This window comes from Podarcis gaigeae (assembly GCF_964106915.1).
Source record: "Podarcis gaigeae genome assembly, chromosome: 11".
NCBI classification, from domain to species: domain Eukaryota; kingdom Metazoa; phylum Chordata; class Lepidosauria; order Squamata; family Lacertidae; genus Podarcis; species Podarcis gaigeae.
The window spans coordinates 51,840,103-51,862,606 of NC_139687.1; the positions used below are offsets into that span (position 1 = coordinate 51,840,103).

Here is a 22,504-nt window from a genome sequence, read left to right on the forward strand (position 1 = left end):
ATAAATTATTATTATTATTATTATTATTATTATTATTATTATTAATTGGGAAAGATTCCCTGGGGAGCTGCTGATGGGCAGTGAGGATACCATTCATCTACAGCTGTCACATTATGGCCTGTTATTAGGTTGCAGCCTAGCCTAAGGTGTAGAGCAACAGCAGTACTGCCACCATACAAATATATGCTAAAATTATGAAGTTGGTTGCTATGTATGTATGTAGAGCCCAGATCCGAAAAGGTTGAAGACTATTGGTGTAGATAATACTGAGGTTGGTAGAACAGTGATCAGTCTCCAAGACCACTTCTTCTGTAACAAGCAGTTCTTCGGCTAATCTTAAAGCATGATATATGAAGCAGCTTCAGGTTTAGCTTCTGTGTCAGCTTCTGCTAGGGCACAAAACTTTCTACCAGTTCCTTATCCATCAATCCTGTTCAAGTAGTGAGGAGAAATACTCTTTTAAGGTAAGGAAAGTTCCTTAGTCCATCAATTCTGATAAGAACTCTGCCTTGTCTAGTCCAGCATTCTCTTTCTAGAGTGGAACTCAGGGGGAAGACCTGAGCACAACAGTACTCATCACACTTGTGTTTCTCAGCAACTGGCATCCAGAGGCATACTGCCTTACCCTCCATGAAATTTCCTATTTCCCTTTTAAAGTTTACAGCCAATATGCACTGTGTGAATAAGAACTTCCATTTCTCTGTCTTGATCTTCATCTTCATTGTGTTACCCCAGTTATAGTGTTGTGAGTGAGGTAGAAAACCTCTTCCCTAGCTAATTTTTTCATATCATCCTTAAATTTTACATCGGTCATGTTTTCCCTTACTGGTCTTGCCCACCCCAAACTAAAAAACCCAAATGTTGTAACCTTTCCACATAAGGAAGTTGCTTGAGCCCCTTTATCATTTTGGTTGCCCTCTTTTGCACACTTGAAGAGTAGTTTGAATTCAATGGGGCTTACTCCCTGGTGAGTGTTATAGGACTACTGTCTAAATCTGGTTCCTCCACTCCCTTCTCCTCTTACAGATTCCCATGTCTTCATTGACTTTCATGGTGAATAATTTTTAAAGTTACTATTTTCTGTGTTATCTTTGTATTCTATTATTCAAGATAATCAGTGGTTGAATGTATAGAAGAAGCTCAGCTCAGGCAATCATAATTACTACTTTGATGTTGACAGTCAGCAAATATAAAACCATTTTATAAGATGAGACTAAACTGGTTGTGCCTACTTTCATAAATACCATTGAGCGGTATTCAATTAATGAATCCCATCAGCAGAAACCCATGCAGGAACTTCAGCTTCTTCAGTGGGACTCCCTGAAATTAGAGGGGTCAGGAGAAACCCTAGAACAGCATGGGAACAGGAGAGGAGGGATCATTCTGTCTGGCAAGATGAAATGCTTTTGCTGATGAAGCATTCAGAGGAGCACAATGTTGAATTCTATTCATGTTGGTGTTTGTCAAGTCAAGTTCTGGTTTATTGTTCATCCAATTGACCATTACAATGCACAGTAAAGAGTTTGCAGACTGTCAGAGACAGTCAAACAATCTCCAGCATAACTGGAATAAAACCAAGTATAATTAAAATCAGGTATAAAATTGCACTACAGTTACTGACATGAACTAAACCAGCAATCTCACATCTGTCAAAACCATCCAAATGACTGAATGGTCACTTTTACACTGAATAAGATAAATTTGTTGCGAGTAGCTGCTGCTGAGAATGTTGTGGAAAATTTAGTTACAGCAGGAAATCTGCCTTTTAGTACAAAAGCCGAAAGGTAGTTGTGCTCGCTTTGGCAGCACATATACTAAAAGCTGTAAGGTAGTTGATAGAGTTCCCCATGTTGAAACCCAAGGAACATCCTGTGAGGTTTTTGGGTCTGGCTGAAAGATGTACAAGAAAACAAATACTGCGGTAGAGTCTACCGTCTGGTTCATCCCATAAATACATGTTGTTTTATGAATTTCATATAGGCAAAGAGGAACTTGAGATCCATGGCAAAATCAACACAATGATTCATTATTAACGTGCTGCTTAATCACCATTTGACAATAAATGCAAACAAATGTCTTAAGAAATCACACCTGCTTTTTCATTGCAGAAACTAAGTACTCACCCCTGAAAAATGTACTGCTCACAGTTCATTCCCATTGAGGGGAGACTTAATTTGATAGAAAACAAAAACATCAGTTAATTAGGTCCATTAGGCAAACTACTTCAATATTATGTGTTTATGAATTGTGACCTGAGTTCTACCTGAGGCCATATCTAATAGGAGCCAGAAAAATCTATGATTCCATTCTTCCATCATAGCTCTCCAAGCTTCGTGTTTTGGATCCAAATGTGTCAATTTCCTTTAAACAATTTATTTTAATCTGGCTTTCATGGTAGAAACTGCACTGCTGATATTTTCCAGACAAGGAGCATCTGATTCAGTAAGCTCTGAAGACTATGGTTATCTTGTCATGGTTAAATTTCTGTTCCTCTATGATGATTAATAAGACACATGCAAACATCATTGTAAAACTCTACAGCTTTGAAATAACTAACATAAAATATCCAATGGAATGGTTTGCAATCTCTTGTGCACTTACTCCTGTACTCAGTCCCAGAGAATTTGCATGTGTTTCACTTGACCTGTCTGCTGAGAGTTCTAAACGAGTGTTGCCAAAATGGGAAGCCAGCCCAGAAGATCCTACAATAGGGACCAGTTTGATCTATCACTCTGGCCAGAAGTCCATGTCCAGATTATATGCACCAAAAAGAAAGGCGGGGGAAGCATGTCTTGGGTTATGAAGTAGCAGTTTAGGGACAGCACTGAAAAATGTCAGGACTAACTCTCTGCAAGGAATTATAGTGTATTAACAGAACAGCAATGGGCTACATTCAGAACTCATTATTCCAGTTCTCCCTTTAAAAACATGTGATTTGGACCAGCTGCTCTTGGCTAAATACTTACTCTTTGCCCAGGTTTAATGCTTACAAATCAGTGTTGCTGTATGTAGCCAGCCTCCTCATTCAAATCAAGATGAAAGGCAGTGGATTTATGGCAGTTATTACCACTGAGTTTTGTTTGTCATTAAAAATGCGGAGAGAAGGACCATTTGAACAAAGGAACTCTGCAGACATTGCCTCTTAAAAGTAAAGTTAAAAGCAATGGTGTTTTGAGCACTGTATTATTAAAGGCTAGAAGTAGACCATAGGAATTTATAGATAACTACATAAATGCTTGCTTGAAATAGTCTACCCACTAGACCAGGAAGCTGGAAAGATGCTTTTTCAGCATCCTCATTCCTGACTTTCCCCAATAAAAAATATCATGAACCAGGCACGATTTTGTTTCTGTATCGTAGTTGCTGAGAATTCACAAAAAAAGGAAATTCTGGTTTGTAATTTAGATTGCCCTCTGGTGATGTATTAGGTTCCCCTGGGATACATAGGATCTTAAGATTTGGGTTTGTACGAAGTGATTCCATGCACAAACACATACCGCATCGTGTTTAAACAATACTGCTTTTAATGAAGAAATCTGGCTCTATTAAAAGCCAGATCTGTGACTTGCAACTATTCCTGTATATCTGCTCTCAATCAAGAGAGAGAGGAGAGGTTCCATCTCTCTCTCTCTCTCTCTCTCTCTCTCTCTCTCTCTCTCTCTCTCTCTCTCCCCCCCCCCCCCCCACTTCTTGGGTAGCTTTTCTTTCTCTCTCTCCTTTTTTGCTTTGCATATGTTAAACTGATGCAACATGCACCCAGGGCATCACTTCAGAGAGAGTTGTTCCATAAATATGTACTTCTCTCTTATATGCCAGATGTAGCTAAGGAAAGACTTGGGGGCGGGGGGAGGGCGGCCAGAAATGTCAGCTCGGCATATAGTTCTTGATGGAAATATCTGACCCTTGAATTTGGCTTCCTGCAATGAAAGAGCAGGTATTTGTCCTCTGGTTTGTTTGCTTTCTTTATCAAATGGTGATTATGCAGCATGTAAAGTATGAAACTCGTGTGTTGATTTTGCCGCTGATCTCAAGTTCCTGTTTGCTTATGCGAAATTTATAAAATAATAAATGAACCTCAGGCACAAAGTACAGTTAACACAGTAACACCAGTGACGGGCAGGCAATTTCTTGGAAACATGACCAAAAAACAGAAAAACCTCTGCCAAAGCTAGTGAAGGCTTTGCGAATGCCACTCTTTGTTTCCTCTTGCAGGAGGGGGGGCAGGGAACCCCAGTTTCTGGTAGTTCGTAGACAGCATTATTCACTGTCTGAAACTGTTGCTTGTGAGAAAGCATCAGGGCTGCTATTTTCTTTCTGGAAAACTGGTCTAAATTTTGAAGTGAAAACACCAAGAACAAAGGAAATAGTTTTTGAGTAGAGTCAGTCTTAAGTTAGCCTTTGACCATTTGATACATTCCACACTGAAAAGGAAGTTGAAAGGGGGGGGGGAGAGAAATAAAAAAAAATCAAGGAGGACACTGGTAATGTTTTCCACATTTGAATTTTAATACATGAAACAGGCTATAAAACTTTGGCCAGCTGCAGTAAATAAAGTAGCAGTGGGAGGTATGGACCGGAAACTTGTTCAGAATGTGCTGCTTGGAGCTGCTCTGCCCACTGTACACCTTCCTTTGTCAGCTTTGTACCTTTTGGGGGGTGGGGGATGTGGGGAAGGGGGTACATTTAAAGTAATCTGAGACACGGTCCAGAACGCGAGTTAGTTTCCAGAAGTCTTTTCTTATCAAATAACCAGCACACTCTCCTATATGAATTCTACTGCTCATGGGAAGAAAAACCACAACAGCTTATAATATTAATAAAACGGAGGGCATGTGTGCAGTGCTGTTTCTCTCCTGCCGCTGCTGATTCATCTTTGGAACTCACCTTTTCCACGAAGCTTTTGCCTTAGCCTCTTAAATCCTCCCCTTCGGCCGTAGTAATCAAGGTTACCATTTGCAATCTTTGCATTTCCTTACATTCGTCCCTTGCTCTTCCATTTCTCTCTCGCCTGTGTTGTCGCTCCCACAGTCCAAATTTAGATTTCTGAGCTCTCTGGATTAGAGACCTGCCTTCCTCCTTTTCTGTTTATGAATTTCTAAAAGCAGTCCTATGTACATTGATGGCAGTGCATTCATAGAATTGTGGAGGACCACGAAAGGTCATCTGGTGCAGGGCCCAGCAATGCAGGAACCATAGGTAAAGAACACCTGGCAGATGGCCAACCAGCATCTATGTAAAAATCTCAAGTGAAAACTTCCATTCATCAGAATAAATGATAGCTTGTACTACAGTCATCAGCTAGACATGTATAGATATTCCTTTAACCTTGGTAGTGGAGTCAGGCATGGGATTCCAAAGAGATCATTAGATGGTGGATTTTTACTGTTTCAACAAACTTTAACTAACTTAAGGCCATTCAGAAAGACTGCAGGAGTTACAGGCCAAAGACTCATTCATATAAGTTGGTCTGTTTTCCCCCCTGAAAAAAAGCAGCCCACTAGTCCCCCAAAGCACGACTCTTTTAGCTTCTTAATTCTGGCCTATAGCAGCTGGCCTTCCAGGACAGGATTCTGTCTCCTCCACTGCGCAACATAAAATGGGATAGCCAGATTTTCTCATCTCCACTTCTGTGCAGGAGCAACAAACCATCATCCCTGGCTCAGATTATGTCTGAACTGGGCATTGTGTTTTCCCCCCACTCCAAACCACCACTTCTAGCCATGGTGCTCTTTGGTCGTAATGCAAAGCCAGAGATGATGCTCTGTTTCTCCAGGGTGCAAGCAGAGAGGATCATAGCTCACGAGATCAGTGTGTATACAGTGAACCATCAACTAGGGCTTACCGTGTTGTGCAAACGAGGCCAATATGAAAACCCTCTGCCTATGACCCTGGAGACCACTGCCAACCACCATAGACAGTACTGGACTAGATAAACAAATGATTTGAACCGTATATGTCTGGAGACCACTGCCAACCACAGTAGACAGTACTGGACTAGATAAACAAATGATTTGAACCGTATATGTCAAGATTCTTAAAATGCTATCTTGCCCTCTGCTGGGCAAGTTCTCTCTCCAGTGGGAATCAGAACAGTTCCCTGTCATCAGATACAAGAGGTGAGGACTTTTGAAAGAGACTATCATAGGAATTGAGATAAGGTGTTCTGAGAGGCTTCAGTCATTGAAATAATTTAGGTGCACCCAAGTTGTCCAGGCCTTTGCTTTGTAGTCTCTGTAACATAAAAACTGATCTACCTGCAACATGGATGTTTGTCTGTAATTGCACAGGATACACTGTGAAAATAGGGATTCAAATACACCCAAATATAAAATTGGCTGGCCCAGAAAAATACACCATATTTTGGGGGGGAAATCCACTAAAGAAAGAGAATATTGTAGTTAGCAAACTGATAATGCCTTTTTTGACATGATCGGCAGCCGTTGTTCTGACTTCGGACAGCTCCTGCCGCTGTACGAATATTGGACGATTTTGTTTAGAGATGTTTAAAGAGAGTTTGGCAAAGTGGCATTTGTATGATAACACTAGCAGTGGAATTGTGAGGTTTATGTTTTTCATGCCTGTGCAACAAATGTTGAGTTGCAGAAGCAGAGAGCTGGTTTGCACGTAACACTGAGCCAAACCATGGCTTCATGCTATAACACACAAATCTGAGGGTTTCCCAGGGATGAGATTGCAGCCACCACACTCCTTCCCCAGTCCTCCTGCTGTGAACTAAGTCACATAACTCTAAACGAGTCTTGGGATTAGCACAAATGGATTGCAGCTGCTTTGTTTCTCCTGTGAGCCTGATCCTTCCATGGTTTGGCTTAGCATGTTGTCCGAACTCAGATTCTTTGTTGGCCTCCTCTGGACAAACTACAAGCTGTAAGCCCTAGAACAAGTCCTGGCAACTACTGATGGCTTGGAGAATGACAAACCACAAGCCCAGGTTCAGACAACACACTAAGCCAAACCATGGCTTTCCTGATGGCAGCGCAGCAAGAGCAGCAGGACCAGAGGAGGAACCTGTACATTTGCAGTAAGCCGTAGTTTTATGTGCAAAACAGCTTATTATGTCGATTGAAAATTCTGTGAGTGGAGTTCCAAGATTGCTCTTGCATCTTATCCCTGCATCCTTAAAAATCTGTGCTGGTGGGTTGTGGAACCTTCGTAAACAGCATAGGAGGCACTGCAAGGGAGAAGGGAAAACCAGCAACAACAACAAAAAATCCCTTACCCCTAACTTTCCATTCCACTGCATTCAAGCCCCTTCCACAAACAAAAGGGTGCATTTCATTCATGAAAAGGCACGTTTGGATCCAGCCTGCTATGTTTGGGGGATACTGCTGTCAATTTGCCTGTTTGCTTCACATGATCGCACACAGGAAGACCACATGCTTGTCCGTGTGTTTTTAAACATCCAAATTAGATTAACTCATGGAATTTTCCGCCCTTAGGAAATAAAGTAGCAGTTGTTTTATGGCATTTGTATCAAAAGAGGGGAACAACTTAAAATCATCTTAAAGGCTGTGCCTTGTTTACTAAGTAAAAGGAATACATTGCTTAACTCTTGTCACATTTAGCATTATCACAATAATGCAAAAAGGTATTGTGACATTGCTTTTTTTTTTAATTGAAAAAAAGGTTTTCTTTCACAGACAATAAAACATCTTGTTGAATCATTTAAAAAGGGGCTGCAGCCAATCATTTTATATAACGTTTGAGGCCTATCTAATTTTGTGAGCATTACAAATTCTGTATAATTATATCACACACTTAAAATCATTTTTGAACTATAGTGTTGATGTTTAGTATAACGGTGATAGCAGGGGATCCAGACATTATATAAAATGACACTTAAAAAACCAAAAACCTAATACAATGGCTTCATTCATTTGAAACTAACTAATTAGGTGTATTGTTAAAACAGTAGTATTTGGTTTCCACGTTTTAATTTAGCATTAGACTGTGTTCCCTGCTTTTCCACACATGGGTGGCTCCATTGTGCAGCTGGGTGTGTGAAAGTTATTGGAGAATAGGAAGTCTCTGGGTAACATTTCTCCAGCGCTGCCCTGATTTCTATTTCCCCTGTAGCGTAGATGAGTAACAGCTGTCTTTTGTTTAAAAAGCTGTTTTGTAAAACGTCTGAATCTTGAGGTGTAGAGTTGAGGTCACCATTCAACAGGTGCTTAGAAGCAAGTGGGGAAGAAAGATTGAGAGACTGGGCTAGCTGCATGTGTCTCTTGAAAGATATTCTTCTCTTCCTTAAGAATAAGGCATCCAGCCTGCCCCATTTCACTGTTTATTTTGACTCTGTGGGTTGCGCTGGCAGGGCCATTACGTACAGCTAAACGCTAATATTCCTAATCCCGTAGCTTTTGGATCTTGAGCGTCTCCAAATTCAGCCAGTATGTAAAATGAATAATCATCTCCGTAGGAAGGAAATTATTGCTGACTTTATTTCATTGGCAGCGGTGATCGCTGCTCCCCATGCTTTGCTCGATTCACATTTTAAAGCACCGTGGTCTCCTTTCCACCTTGTGCGTTAAACAAAGAATGCCAAATCAGCCAATTTAGGTCCTTAGGGAGAGGAGTAAGTGTGTGACTGCTGCGGCAGAAAGAGGCAGCAGTCCCCATAAGATAGCCTCCCAAAGGGCAAGAAATGTCCTCAGATGTATTAAAATGCTGCAAAAGTGCATGTGTTAGCTGTCTATAGGCACAAAGGAACTGCATCTCCTCCCGTGGATTATTAACATCTGTTTGTCCAGGAGGGGATGGAGCTTAGCATTGTTGTTTTTGCTTCTCTAGAAGAAAATTAGTTTGAGAAGTTGGCTCTTCCCATTGAGTGGACATGTGAAGCCAAATAAAACTTCCTTTTGTGCGGAGCTCATGGGCCCGAGTTGAGCAATGTCGCAATTCTTTCAATAATAATGATAATAATACTAGATTATCCAACCCCGCCACCCTCGTTTTTAAAAAAGAACAGAACAGGAAGAGCATAGAAAAATGTGTGGAGTGCTGCCATATTGTCTTCTCTTACAGTATGCAGAAACATGAAAATAACTCCCCCTCCCCTTGTTTATAGCTGGTTGCTCCCTCTACTTAAGACGTGGCACTGTACCTCTCTCTCTTTCGCTCTCTCTCTCTCTCTTGAAAGCCAAACTTCTGCTTTGCCACTTTTGGTTACGTTTAAATGGATTTTGCATATGACGACCACTTGCAGAATGCCTTTTTCATAAGCTGTTTGGAAAGCTGCTTATTACTCTGTGGTACTTTTCTGTATTAAAAAGAAAACTGTTAAACTTTGCTATTTTTTCTTGATTTAATGCTGCTCATACTGATTCTCTCCCTCTCCCCCCCCCCCCGGGGGTTACTATGAAATCCTTTCTTTTGCTTTTGATCTTATTTATAGCTAAGCCACCAGTCATATGGAAACTATTATTGTATAGCATGGAGATGAAAGACTTTGAGCACAGTTAAATAAGAGTGAATAATTCGGACCAATAACATGCACACACAGTGTGAGAACCCGATTCTGTTGGAAGTGTCCCTCATCATTCCCTTTTCCCTTAGCCATGGAAGTTTATAAGATATGTGCACAAACCTGCTTTCCATCCAGCTTATGCATTTTGACAGTGTTGGGCTCATGTTAACACACATCACCTTGTGCACTGCTTGCCATCATTTTTCCTTGCCTTTTTCGTTAACACTTCTAATTGGATTCTTTTTTAAAATGGTCATCATTTAAAAATGTATTAAATAGGGTGTGCATAAGGACCTGCCATTATTTTATTTGGTTGGCCGTATTCTTCCAAACGTGCATTAGTCAGTAACAGCTTTGGCAACACAGCTTTGTTTGCTTGACAAGCTCTATCTTCATTGATTGCAGGTGCCCAATTTTTCTTACGAAAAGGAGGCTGACCAGGACTGGTTTTCCAAAGTGTCTCAATTCAGTTATAGCATACAGTATAGAGGACGCTCCTTTATACTATCAGACCACTGATCTATCTGGCTCAGTAATGCGTCCCCTGATTGGTAGTGGCTGCCCAATAGTTCAGGCAAAAACTCCTTTCCAGTCCTGCGACAATCAATCTTTAACGGTTTCACACATTTTCACTATTAACCTAGACCAAAACATATTTAAAAACTTAGTGAAGTAATGCATTTTCTGAGGACCAACTAGCGGTGCAGTTTTTCAATTTTTAAGCAAGTTGCTTGGGTGGGGAGAGGGGACTAGATCAGCCTAGTTGCCCATCTAGTTTAGCATCCTGTTCTCACAGTAGCCATTCAGATCCCTATAGGGAGCCAAACTGCACTCAGTTCACTTGTGATTCCTAGCAAATGTCATTCAGAGGCGCATTGCCTCTGACAGTGGAGGTAGAACATAGCCATCATAGCTAGTGGCCGCTGACAGCCCTTTATTTCATATATAATTATGATGCCCACCTTGAACACACCAAGGCTATGCTATACATCAAAACAATATTGACAATCTGTTCACATGATTATGAATGTACGAGACCCACTATGAATTCTAGATTACTAAAAAGTGTAACAGAATTTTGATTCGGGTCAAGGTGTTGTGTGGCATTCAGTAGTGGGAGATTTGGTTATCCGGTAATCCGATGAGATCTAGGCTGCAATTTACCTGGGTGTAGGGATGTGGGAGAAATTCATTTCAGTTCAGATTTTATAGGCAATCCTACTTAATTCTCACTTCCTGAAACAGTACAAGAACCAAAACACACCAATCTTTCAAAATTCGCAGTTCTCCGAATTTTGCAGTGAAGTTCTCCAGCCAAGTAATGTGTACAGAAATGCATAAGCAAGGACAGTGGCGGATGAAATATACATGCTAGTGAAAATAACATACAAAATACCACTGTTTTAGGGGAAATTGCTTTGCAAAAACGTGTCTATTAGGAGAAATTCGTGAATTTTCATGAGGACATTGTAGTTGTTGAAAACAACAGCCACAAACTGATGTGGAAATGTGGAGGACTGAATTAAAATTGGTAAATATATGAGCCACTGAGAGAAACTGAAATTTACAGATATGCTCATCCTTACCTGGGAGTAAACCCCATTCAGTTCAATAGCACTTGCTTCTGGTTAGGATTGCAGTGTTAAGACAGTTTTATAAAAACAAAAACAAAGGTGCAATGTGCACCCCCCTTTTCTTTTTTTTGCCTCATGATTGTCGTTGAGAATTCCAAAGCTGTGAAGATACACCAATTTCTCCCATTTGCTTTCTTTTGAGAACTGGTTTCAATTTTCTTTAAAGTAATTATACCTCAAAAGTAAGAAAACTTTTGAAGTTCTGCCCCTCAGTATGAAAAGAGTTAACTGTAAGCAGCAGCAGGGTATACTTCTCATAACTTCATAAGAAACCTTCCTCCATTGTTTTAATTTTTTGCAGCTTTTATCTGCTGCCCACAATTCACAAACTTCAGAGTGCCCATCTGTGTGCAATAAAAGTTAACATTTGGATGAGTGTTTCTTACCACTTTTAAAGATGCGCTTTTGGGGCTAAATGGTGTGTTTTTTTCCACGTTAGAGCAAATACATTTTGCCTTCCTTTGATATGACAGATACTGGCAGGGTAATTGAAACTGGAATTTAACACTCTGAGCCTGTCAGGTATAATTGATATTTCACGGGGAGATTACGATTCAAAGACACCAAAACAGTTTTCTGTGTCGATGGGTGTCTGATTACAGTGAGAATACATCAACTTTTCTTTCCGTGTTTACTGGATGGGGGGTGGGAGGGGATGATCTCATCTATCAAATATGTAAACTTAACAGTTTAATGTGAATGAGGTTTTTGTGCCTGCTTGTACAGATGTAGCCGTGTACAGAGCCATGTATACTCTAGGCAAGTAGAAAATCCACATTCAGGGAGGTAGCCAGTGGGTGTGCCAAGAAACCACAATCTAGAGAAAGTTTTCCTGCCCAAATTGAAATCTTGCTGCTCAGATCCCAATGATGGCAATAGAAGTTAAGCGTGCATATGTTTCTCTTGATTCCACAGCAATTCTGCCGTCAGAGTAAATTATGCACACCTTGTCAATTTTAGTTTATTTTGCTCTGGATCTAGCATTCAGGTTACCATAAAACAAGGAAATGTTTTGGAGATCGTGGAAGAAAAGAGGGCAGGTTGAGGTTGAGATTCTTGCCTGGGGTAGTTCCATTAAATATACCAAGCCTCTGGGCAAAGCTCCAGTTGTTTTACCTTGCACTCCAATCCTGCACCTGCCCTTTCACTCATCGCCTCGTCCTCTAGCCTGCTGTCCATAGCAGTTGCAGGCTAGGCAATAGAACTGGTGGAGAATCTGGGTAGGAAGCACAGTGGCTGCTGCCTCACACCCAGAGCTTTCAGGGATGGGGAGTCAGTGGTTCTCCAGATGTTGCTGTGCTCCAGCTCCCATCAGCCTCAGTCAGAATGGCCAATCCAATGGTCAGGGATGATTATGTGAGTTGTAGGCCTGGAGGTCAACAGGTTCCCCATTCCTTGTTTAAAGGAAGAGGCATTGTTTCCTGTTGAGAGCATGGCAACCTAGATGGAGGCCAGAAATAAGGAACTATTAGAGAGCATCAAAGTGTGTTGCTCCTTCATCACTAGAACTCTCCATATGTGTACAATGTCATTAAAAAGCTGAAAATGAGAAAACAACAAGAACAGAATGGCTTCTTTGGTTTATTGGTAGGTTACTGAAACTGAACCTATTTATAATGCAGGGTTTTGCTCCAAAGATCAGGCCAGCGAACACAAAGAATATACAAAACAGTGGTTCTGTGAACCTTACTGCGAAGACTTCAGTGTCATCCTAAAATTAAGAAACACAGCCAACTGGCACTGTCGAGAAAATCAGTGACTTTTTAGCAAGCACTTGAACAACATTACTGTTGACCCTTGCATTAATTCAGAAGGGAACAGATTCCATAGTTTTGATTCTAGCTTGGACATTGCAAATAAGTCAGAAGGATGTCTTAGGATACTTCTGGTCCCTGCAAGGACATGTTTACCTGAGAATGAAGTAGAAGAAAGAGGAAGAACCATAGAATAATAATCAAAGAAGTGCTCATTCATAGAGCAGACACTTGACACACAGGAAGTCCCTGCATCATCATCAGCAAAATGTTTTTGGGTAGGAAGGCCTGGAAAGCTGCTGCCAGTCTGAGTAGCTAATTCTAGTCTGGATGGACCACTGGTCTGATGTTGCATAAAGCAGCTTGCTATATTTGCACATAGACGAAGAAGGGTTACGAAACCAGAGTGGGATTGAATGAATCCTTTTACACCAGCTGGCCTTGCCATAATTCTGTTGCCATCACTGGAATTTCACCAGGAATAAATTGGGCTCTTAACGTCTGGAAGCCCTCAAGGTCTGCTACAAGCAGCTTGACAATGCCCAGGCCGACCTTCTGGACCGCACTCAAATTGCATAGAAACGGAGCAATCAGTGCTTCACAGAATATTCACATTTGTGCTTTGAACCAGTAGCTGAATAAGGTCTTCCTCTCTCATTCTGTGGCTTCTTGGCTACATATTCTCACCATGTGATTCAGGGGAGGGAAATGCCACTTGAAAATGTCTCAGTGAGTCTCCTATCTTTCTCCATTGTTGTACTAAATAATACTTTCCCCTTTCTACCTCATTTGTTCATAATAAGTACAGGACAAATGATTGAGGTTGCGTGTGTGTGTGTGTGTGTGTGTGTGTGTATGCTGAGGATGAGGATTGTTTGATTTTTTTAAAAAATTAGCTTTTCAGTCTCTCTTTTCTATCCTGTGCCACACAGAGAGAAATTTCATTTTTGCTCCTGTTCAAAGCATTCTTTGGGGTGGCACTGCATTCCAGCTGCAATAGACAGTAATCAACAGACAGCTTGCTCAATCCGAATATTCAGAAGCCACTGCCCCTGTGCGCTCGCTCTCTCTCTCTCTCTCTCTCTCTCTCTCTCTCTCTCACACACACACACACACACACATTTGTCCTTCTGAACATTATTTGGCTAAGGATTCTATAGTCTTAGGATTCAGTAGAAGTCAGACATACCAAATTCTGGCCAGAGCAAATGCTTACCTGTGCTCAGTATTCATCCATGGTCTTGGACATCAGTGGAGCATGGATTTGTCCCAATACTTCATCTCTTAAAATGTGCTTATTCATTTTAGCCTAACGTTATACAGCTGTTTCTTCATACAAACTTGCCAGCTCTCCATGCTGCTTCTTGCCACAATCAATTTGGTAGCTCTTAAAGTGCAAGAGGTCTCCCTTTCTCATTTACTCAGAAGCTACAGTCCATTTGTCTGTGTGTTTTTAAAAAAATATATGGGAAAAACCCTGAACTTTTCTTTGGTGGAAATCCAGTGTAAATTGTTCTTGCATATGACAGCTAGAAATCATAGCATCATAGAACTGTAGAGTTCTATGATGTCCAGAAGTGACATTCTCAGTTGTTTATTCCCAAATTTTGGACATGGGTTAGCAGGGATTTTTTAATTTGGTGGAGATCTTTCAAAATATATTAATCTCTTTACAGTGGCCAGGAAAGATCTGCTCCATTGTCATGGTAATATGTGTGCCTTCTCTCTCTCTCTCTCTCTCTCTCTCTCTCTCTCTCTCTCTCTCTCTCTCTCTCATTACATGATAGACCCAGATGAAATCATTATAACTCTTACATTAACTCCACCCAAGAATGAAAACAGATTATTGCCTTCAGTGCCTGAACTGCATTTGTCCACGGAAAAAACAGTAGTTGGCTACAGTTGTTATTTCTCATACAATCCAAAGGCAATATGACTCGGTTAAATCTTTGAGATTTGTTAAAAATCCTTCACTTTGCCGTTTATTTCAGAGCCTCTTTAAAACCCTAGTCAGCAATCAATATTTCTGAAGGGCCAGTCTAAGGAATTAAGAGAGTTGTTATTCCTTCAGCCCCCATTCCCTAAAGAGGTGTGCAAGCAAGTTCTGTTGTGTTAGAGACATTTCCTCTAGGTTGGCAACTAAGGGGCCAGGCAACACTCTCTAAGGGCAGGATTTGGCCCAGCAGCTTCTGCTTCTTCATTGCCATCTTGTAACAAGTGTAGAATCTCAACTTTGGACTCCATTCTAGGCTCTGCAGTGCCTTCTTGCTCCCCAGTTGGGGATTATTGCGTATAACTCCTGTTTGTGGAAGTCCTCCAGAGAAGAGGGCCATTACCTTGAAATTAATAATTTTAAAATGCAATCAATGGAGAATTGTCATTTATAGTCATTGTGGATTAGCAAAGTTATGCCTAGTATACCATGCTTTTTCTTTTTCTTCTTCTTGGCTTTGGCAGAATTCTTTTTAATCTGTCTTTCAGTCTTCCTGGTAACAATTAGGCTATATTGTCTCGTAGGCCTGATTAGAAACATTCCTTGTTCTTAATCTCTGCAAATTCTGATCAGTGAATGATACCATTAGAGACTCAAAATGCCATATTGTGTGGACCCACAGGGTTCCGATACAGTAAGATGAAACCATTCCTGACTGAAAAGGAATGTCTGGAATAAAAGCAATTGCATTTCAAGGTGTAAACCATTCTAAGTATCATAATAAATTTAAGACTATCTCCTTCTCTCTTAATTTCAACATTTCATAGCTTCTTTTTCTGCTGTTACCACCTTTTGAGATTCCTGATCTTGCAAGGTGATCTGTTCAGTCATTCTCCAGCCTCACATGCTTATCATCACTTGGGTGAACCATATGACCTTACCCACTCCCTCATGTCCCTTTCACCATCTCTGGGGTGCCCCACATGTTGGGGGCTGGACATCTGCAACAGAGATTAACCTCCTCACTTGGTTTAGTACCCTCATCAGGCCAGGAGCCTACTCATGTAGAAAAGTTTCCCCATTGCAGATGTGGAGCCCCAAACACGTGGAGGGGGGCTGCCGGAGTGGGGATGTATGGAAGAGGAGGGGACAGTGGACTCACCCCTGCTCTCCCCGTCTCACAATGGTAATTGCATGGAGGAAGAACAGCTTGACAGGAATATGTAATCTTCATTATCTCATCTTCACGGTGCTATGGGCATTCCTTCAAAGGATTCCGTGGCCCTGTTCCTCTGGCCCACGGCCCTCCCACAATGGTGCTGCAGATTTCAAATGTATCAGGTGGACAAGCAGCAGTTGCATTCCTGCTACCCTCGGAGGGATTTTTTTAAAAAAAACCTTTTGTCTTCTTTCTCTACGTGCTACTCCCGGACTATTCCCCCAATCCCTTATATATACTTAAGGTTACCGGTTTTGCTTTCTCTGCTCTGCCTTCACAGTCAGAGGCAGTAATGCTTTCTGAATACTAGTTGCTGAATACTAGTTGCTGGAGGGGAGAAGAGCGCTCATGTACTTAGGTCAGGCTTCCTCAAACTCGGCACTCCAGATGTTTTTGGCCTTCAACTCCCATGATCCCTAGCTAGCAGGACCAGTGGTCAGGGATGATGGGAATTGTAGTCTCAAAACATCTGGAGGGCCAAGTTTGAGGAAGCCTGGCTTCGGTCCTACTTGCGGGCTTTGCATGTGAGTGGTCGGCCACAGTGTGACTAATCGGCAATTGGCCTGATCCAACAGGCTCTTATGTTATTTCCACTTATGTTCCTTTCCCCTTGCTCCCTCTTCCCCCTGGAATGTCCCTCCAACTGACATCTGACATTAAGCAACTCCTTAGCAGGCGTCTCTTCACCCTAGCTTTTCTCTTTCCCCTTCATTCCCTTTCCTCCCTAATAAGTCCATTAGGGAGATCCTTGTCTTGTTCTCTTATATTTGTACAGGACCTTAATAGTTTCAGGTACATTGCTATAGACAGTAAGAGCAGCAGCAGAAGTGGTGCACAAATAAGACTTCTAGTCAATCTGATTAGGCAACCATTTCATATGTTTCCTTGCACACTTAGAATAGCAAGGCTGTGTTGTGTCCTTGTGTATCTTTTTCTTTACTTAAAACCCAAAACAGATTTAACCCACAGGTGCACTGAACAACAGTGCGGCGTGCGGAAATTTTGTCTTCCTTATTCTGGCTCCATCCATTAATGCCAATAGTGCCATTATGCTGACACCATCATGCCTACAATGATGGCATTACTGGTGTGGTTAATAAAACCTTTATTGATATATTATCCAGAGTCATTGCGTTGGCAAAGAAAACTGCCCCTTTTGGAGCTGAAATTCTGTGGTTAATGACATAACAGTGAAGATTAATTTAGAGTGGGGCCTGGGCTTCTAGTTTTTGGAAAGCCAGGTGTTCTATACATATATAGATAGATATATGTGTTTGCTCCAAACTGGTGGGGGTGGGGGGAAATGTCAGATAACTTCAGTGGCTCCCACTGTCAGAGGCTTAGCTGGCATTATGAAAGTGGGGAGGGGGGAGGAAGGGGAGGGGGGAATGGCAGGCCCAAGAATCTTATCCCCCTAAAACGAAAGTCTGATGCCAAATTGAAATTCCTGCAGGATTTCTGATAGCAATGAGGGAATTGAGAAGCCCACAATTAAGCATATGGGCATTAAGATAATTGTCAGATCTGTTGGCGGACATGATAGAAGACAGATGGGTACGAATCAGTGCTCTCCGCTGCAGCACCCTGGGAGAGGCAATTTGACGTTTTACCTGCCTGAGCTCCTCTGCCGTATTTGTCACTAAATGTGCTGCACAGCATCTTACTGAGCGTTAAGTGTTTTTGCATATACATACAGAGTACGTACCTATAGCAGTACCCAGGCGCCCTCTAGTGAAACGCTATGGGGAACCTTGGCATTATTCTCAAATGCCCACGTCTCTTTCCAGCCTCTCCCCGTACAGTCTCTAGGAGTTGTTGCTTCTCTCCTTCGTTTCACCCAAACAGGTTCCTATTAATGCCTCCCTGCCGCTCTTCTGTTACAGGTTGGGGCTCATCGTGAGGATGCTGTTGGCCTCCGCGGCAGCCATCCACTCGTGCCAAATCAGGTCCCAGTCCCACAGCTGCCAGTACAGTCTGCTACATCTCCCGACTTAAACCAGCCTCAAGATCCATACAGAGGTGAGTAAGGGAGCGCCGGACTCTGAGTGATGCATTTTTGACCCATAACTGAATCCTGCGCCGTTGTGTTAGCAGACCTGTGTGCAGTCCTGCAGTGTGGCTTTCCACAGTATCTGTAGACCTTAATGTTGCACTGTCATTGCCACTTGACGAACAATGTCCTTTAAAGTTGATGCAACAATTTGTTGGACTTTGTCATTAGTTCAAACCTACAAGTCCAACGATAGCAACATAATACTCGCTAGATGCAACAGCTAACTAGATTATTGCATGGATAGGAGATGCTTGTTCATTTGTTTCGGTGTAATTGTACCAAGGCTGAAGTTGCTTTTCTTTTCTATTAATAGTTGTATTTGGCTGTCAAATTTTAAAATCTGGTTTTCTGTGCTTTGCGTAGAATAAAGGTAGGCAGTGTGCTAGCCTTCAAATACTATGGATGAGAATTCCCTGCATCATGGGAATTGTAGTCCACAACATCTGGCAGGCAACACCACGTTGGCTATCCCTGGCCTAGGGGCTTCTGCATGAGGCAAATATAATAAACAAACAGTTTGGGTTTGTTTGCAGACAGGATATGTAGTTACAGGAACACTCTAATGAGGAGGCCTGTTTACTGGAGAGAATTGGTAGTTCTGTGATGCAGAGAACCCTAAAGTATTACCACATCTGCAAGCTTTCAAATAAATTGTCTTCATGGTCCAGGTGCTTACTGTGCTTTGGGAGTGGGGGGTGGGATCCTGTGACATTGATAAATACCTATGCAGCAGCATTATGGAAGTTGACTGGAGCCAAGGCTACATCCAGACAATCAACGAGAAAAATTGTAGCTCTGTTGTTGAGCACATAGCTTTGCATGAGAAAAGTACCAGTTCTATCTCTGGATAGAAAAAGGCCTTTGTCTGAAACTCTAGAGAGCTGTAGCAGACAGAGTGAACTAGAAGGACCTTGGTATAAGGCAGATTCCTACTAAATGCTGCTCTGCTTTCCTTCTGACCACATCAGCAAGGCCAAGAGCAGGGTCTTGTCCTCTGGGCAACCAAGCACTTCCATACACACTGCCCAGGCTTGCTCCCCAAGATGTCACTTCGGTGCTGCTAACACAGCAGGTTGACTTCACCCCCAGGGGCACACTCCATTGTCTCTTGAGACAGACATCTGCCAACAACAACAATTATTAGAGGGAACACAATGAACCATTAATGCTCGTTATGTACACATAGATTTCTTCCGCCTCAGTTTGGTTGGCTTTGCATGTTTCTGAAGCGCAAGCCTGCAATGAATTTAGGATTAATAAAATAAAAAATGAGTGTATACATCATGAGTAACAATGTTTCCATAATACTGTCATGTCTCGGGGGGTGGGTGGACTGTAATATGAATCCAGTCTCCAGTGGAGCCTCCTCCTTCCTGTCTAGGCAAAACAGCAAATGTTCATATAACTGATTTGAAGCCCAGGGGTCAGAATACGGTATTGAGCCCCTGACAGGTATAAATTTATATAATGTTTTAAGGAGAATCCATTATACCTGAACATTATAACAGCATATGTTTATCCTCGGAATCATCAGATGTTGTATTTGGATGAGACCTTAGTGAGCTCAGTATAGGTTTGTAGCAGACGTAAGGGTCAGTGACTGGTGGGCAGGCAAAGCCCTTATGTCGTGCTCAGCTTCATCGCTGGTAAACTGAAAGTGATTACGTCCCATGTTTGGGCTCCTATTCACCCGAAGCAGGCCAAATAGAAACAGTCTCCTTTCTGGTCCACTCTTGTTATCCCTTTTGCTGAGCTAATTCACCCAGTGGTGGGGTCTGCCATGGAGAGTTGCATCACCCCACAGCTAACCACAAGGCCTCATTCTACCACACCATACGCTTGGGCAGGGGAAAAGTTGGAGAAAGAGAAACTTTATTTACAGAGGCAAACCTGGGTGTGTGTTTTTTTCAAGGAAATGTGAGACCCTGAGGTCCCCCACCCCCCGCAAATTATTGATTGAAAGCACTTGAACATCAGGCTCCGCTATCTTATAAGTTTAAACTGAGCATTATTCATAGCCGCTGGTATAAAAGAATTTCACAATGCGGATACTCAGGGGTACAAGCATTGCTCATTGTTGAATGTACCTCTTTAAATTAGAAAGGGGAAGCCAGATCATCAACCAGGGGACTGGAAAATTATCCCAGTGGGGATTGCAAAAAAATATTCTAGTATATCTGAATACACACATTAAAGAAAACAGGATGGGAACATGAATGGGGAACTGAATTTGGAAGACTAAGAGAAAAATCAGCACATGGGGGGCATTACTCAAGCTAGGTGGCACCTAAATTTGAGGGGGAAATCAGGACCAGTACAGAGATGAATCAGCAAGTCAGGATTATAAAATATGAGGAGCAGTCAGTATTAAGGGGCTCCACAAAAAATTAAAAAGATTTGTTAGACACCTGTTTGGGGTCCATAGCCAATGAAACGATGAAGGGCAGCATCATGACTTATATAGACCCAAATAAGATGGCATTGGCAGAATTTATGGTACATGAATAGGAGATTAGGACCAAAACAGAGTCTCTGTTTCTTTCTTGGAGTGGGATGCCATCAATCCAGAAGATATTCAATGAAACTCTTAATCTCAGGGTTGTGGGTTTGATCTCCACATTGGGCAAAAGTTTCCTGCATTGCAGGGGATTGGACTTGGTGACTTGCTTAGTGAGTACTTTGTGTATTAAGGAATAGTCTTTCTTATCAACAAATTTTGTTCCTGTTAATCTATTCTCCTGTGTTATCTGGTCGTGTCAATAGCTGGCCTTTCTCCAACCCCCCCCCCGGCCTTCTCCCACAAACTTACTTCCGTGCAGTAGAGAAGGACTGCTTGCAGCCAGATAAATTAAGAATACCCCTTCAGAGAAATTAGATAGTCCTAAATTTATTCTCCTTCAGAAAATGCTATTGAAAGATCTTCTTCTTGTCTCATCGCCTAGTATCTGTGCTTGCCCTTGATTGTAGATATGTGTGCTTGATCACAATTATGGTTTCTAAAGCAGTTAAATCTGGTGATCCGTAGGCATTGAAATTGTTAACTCTTCCAAAGCAGATCAGAATAGACCAGAGCCACGAAATCAGAGGTGGGGAACCAGTTTTAGCCACAATTTTCTTAAAATCCCCTTTTGTGAAAAGAAATTCTGCAGTTAAGGAAAGAAGTGCAATAGCTGCACTTCTGAGGAACGTGCATACAAATTCCTTAATACCTTTGCTTAAGTTATATTACCAGGAAATGTGTGTCTGCTTGTTCGTCCCACCTAGGCATGCCAACTGGCCTTCAAGGACAAAGCGTATCTTCAGGGAGCTCCGAAATCAAATCTGATGACGAGGGAGACGAAAACCTTCAGGACGCAAAATCTTCTGAGGACAAGAAGTTAGACGACGACAAGAAGGATATCAAATCAATTACTAGGTCAAGATCTAGGTAACAGTATATAATAGTGTCGCTTCATTTAATTCCTTTATTGGATTTTGATGAAGTGAACGGGACAAGGAGAAACTCTGGAGTTTCTTCTTGTCAGACAAAAGGTAACAGGAAGCCGATGGCCCTTTTTGGTAGTACTTGGAGTATCTGTTCGGATGCGTGTACACTGGAAGGGCCGGAAGTTTCATCTAGGTCATGGAATTGGACAAAAGAAACAAAATTTACATTTAGAGAGAGAGGGGTATGTATTGTAAGTAATCAAATTCAGAGATAACTTGCTTGAAAACGAATATGTCTTAAAACAGATGCCATTTGTATAACATTTTATACCCAGCGGAATACTTGTTTTCCTTCTGCCTTTTTATGTGCGTAACTATGAACGGATATATATATCAGTATAGTAGCTTCATTGGGATAAACAAAGCTAAGCCTGTTTGTACCATCTGAGACCCTTTGTTGAGCTTTTTGCATGGCGCTGAGTGGTTTCATCACATCTTGATCCCGAGAATGGCCTGGTCCTCCTCACACAGACCAGCATTTCTCGCTCACAAAGCATCAGTGGCCCCTAACTTGCATGATTTCGCGTGGATCGCCACCGGCCCTCAATCTGTTCTTCATGTTCCGCACAAGAAATCACTGCGGAGCATTAGTGAAAACCTGTCCTCCGGTTTTATCATCAAGACTTTTTCACTGACACAATCGAGAGGCAGGTGAGCAAGCTGGTCGGCCCTTGTCTTCTGCCCTTGCAAATGTGGGAGAATATGGAGTTCGGAGTCAAAAATAAATAGAATGTAGAAACTTACGGTTTTAAAAATGAAACAAAAACTTAGGCTCAGTGTAAAGGAGAATTACAACTGATAGTAAATCCAGACTGCTGGCAGACGAGAAAGAATGAGATCAAGGTAGAGAAGTCATCAGTCATTGGCACTGGACAGGAAGTATGATACGGTATTTCATAAAAATAAAGGCTGGAAGCAAAGAGTGTATGGATTAGATGCAT

General features: G+C 41.8%; 1 protein-coding gene across 37 annotated transcripts in view; it reads left to right on the plus strand.

Annotated features, from left to right (window-relative positions):
* Positions 1-22,504, plus strand: part of TCF4 (transcription factor 4) — a 338,871-nt gene that overhangs the window by 305,403 nt on the left and 10,964 nt on the right. For 21 of the 37 annotated variants that reach the window (XR_014556176.1, XR_014556178.1, XM_083702697.1 and 18 more), the window contains 2 exons: positions 17,908-18,043; positions 21,342-21,504. Coding sequence is in view for 33 of the 37 variants with exons in the window: in XM_083702697.1 (XP_083558823.1) it covers positions 17,908-18,043; positions 21,342-21,504 (299 nt within the window). In the remaining 4 variants the exon portion in view is untranslated. The remainder of the gene's footprint in view (positions 1-17,907; positions 18,044-21,341; positions 21,505-22,504) is intronic. The other 16 variants (XR_014556177.1, XR_014556179.1, XM_083702699.1 and 13 more) reach the window with 1 other exon arrangement.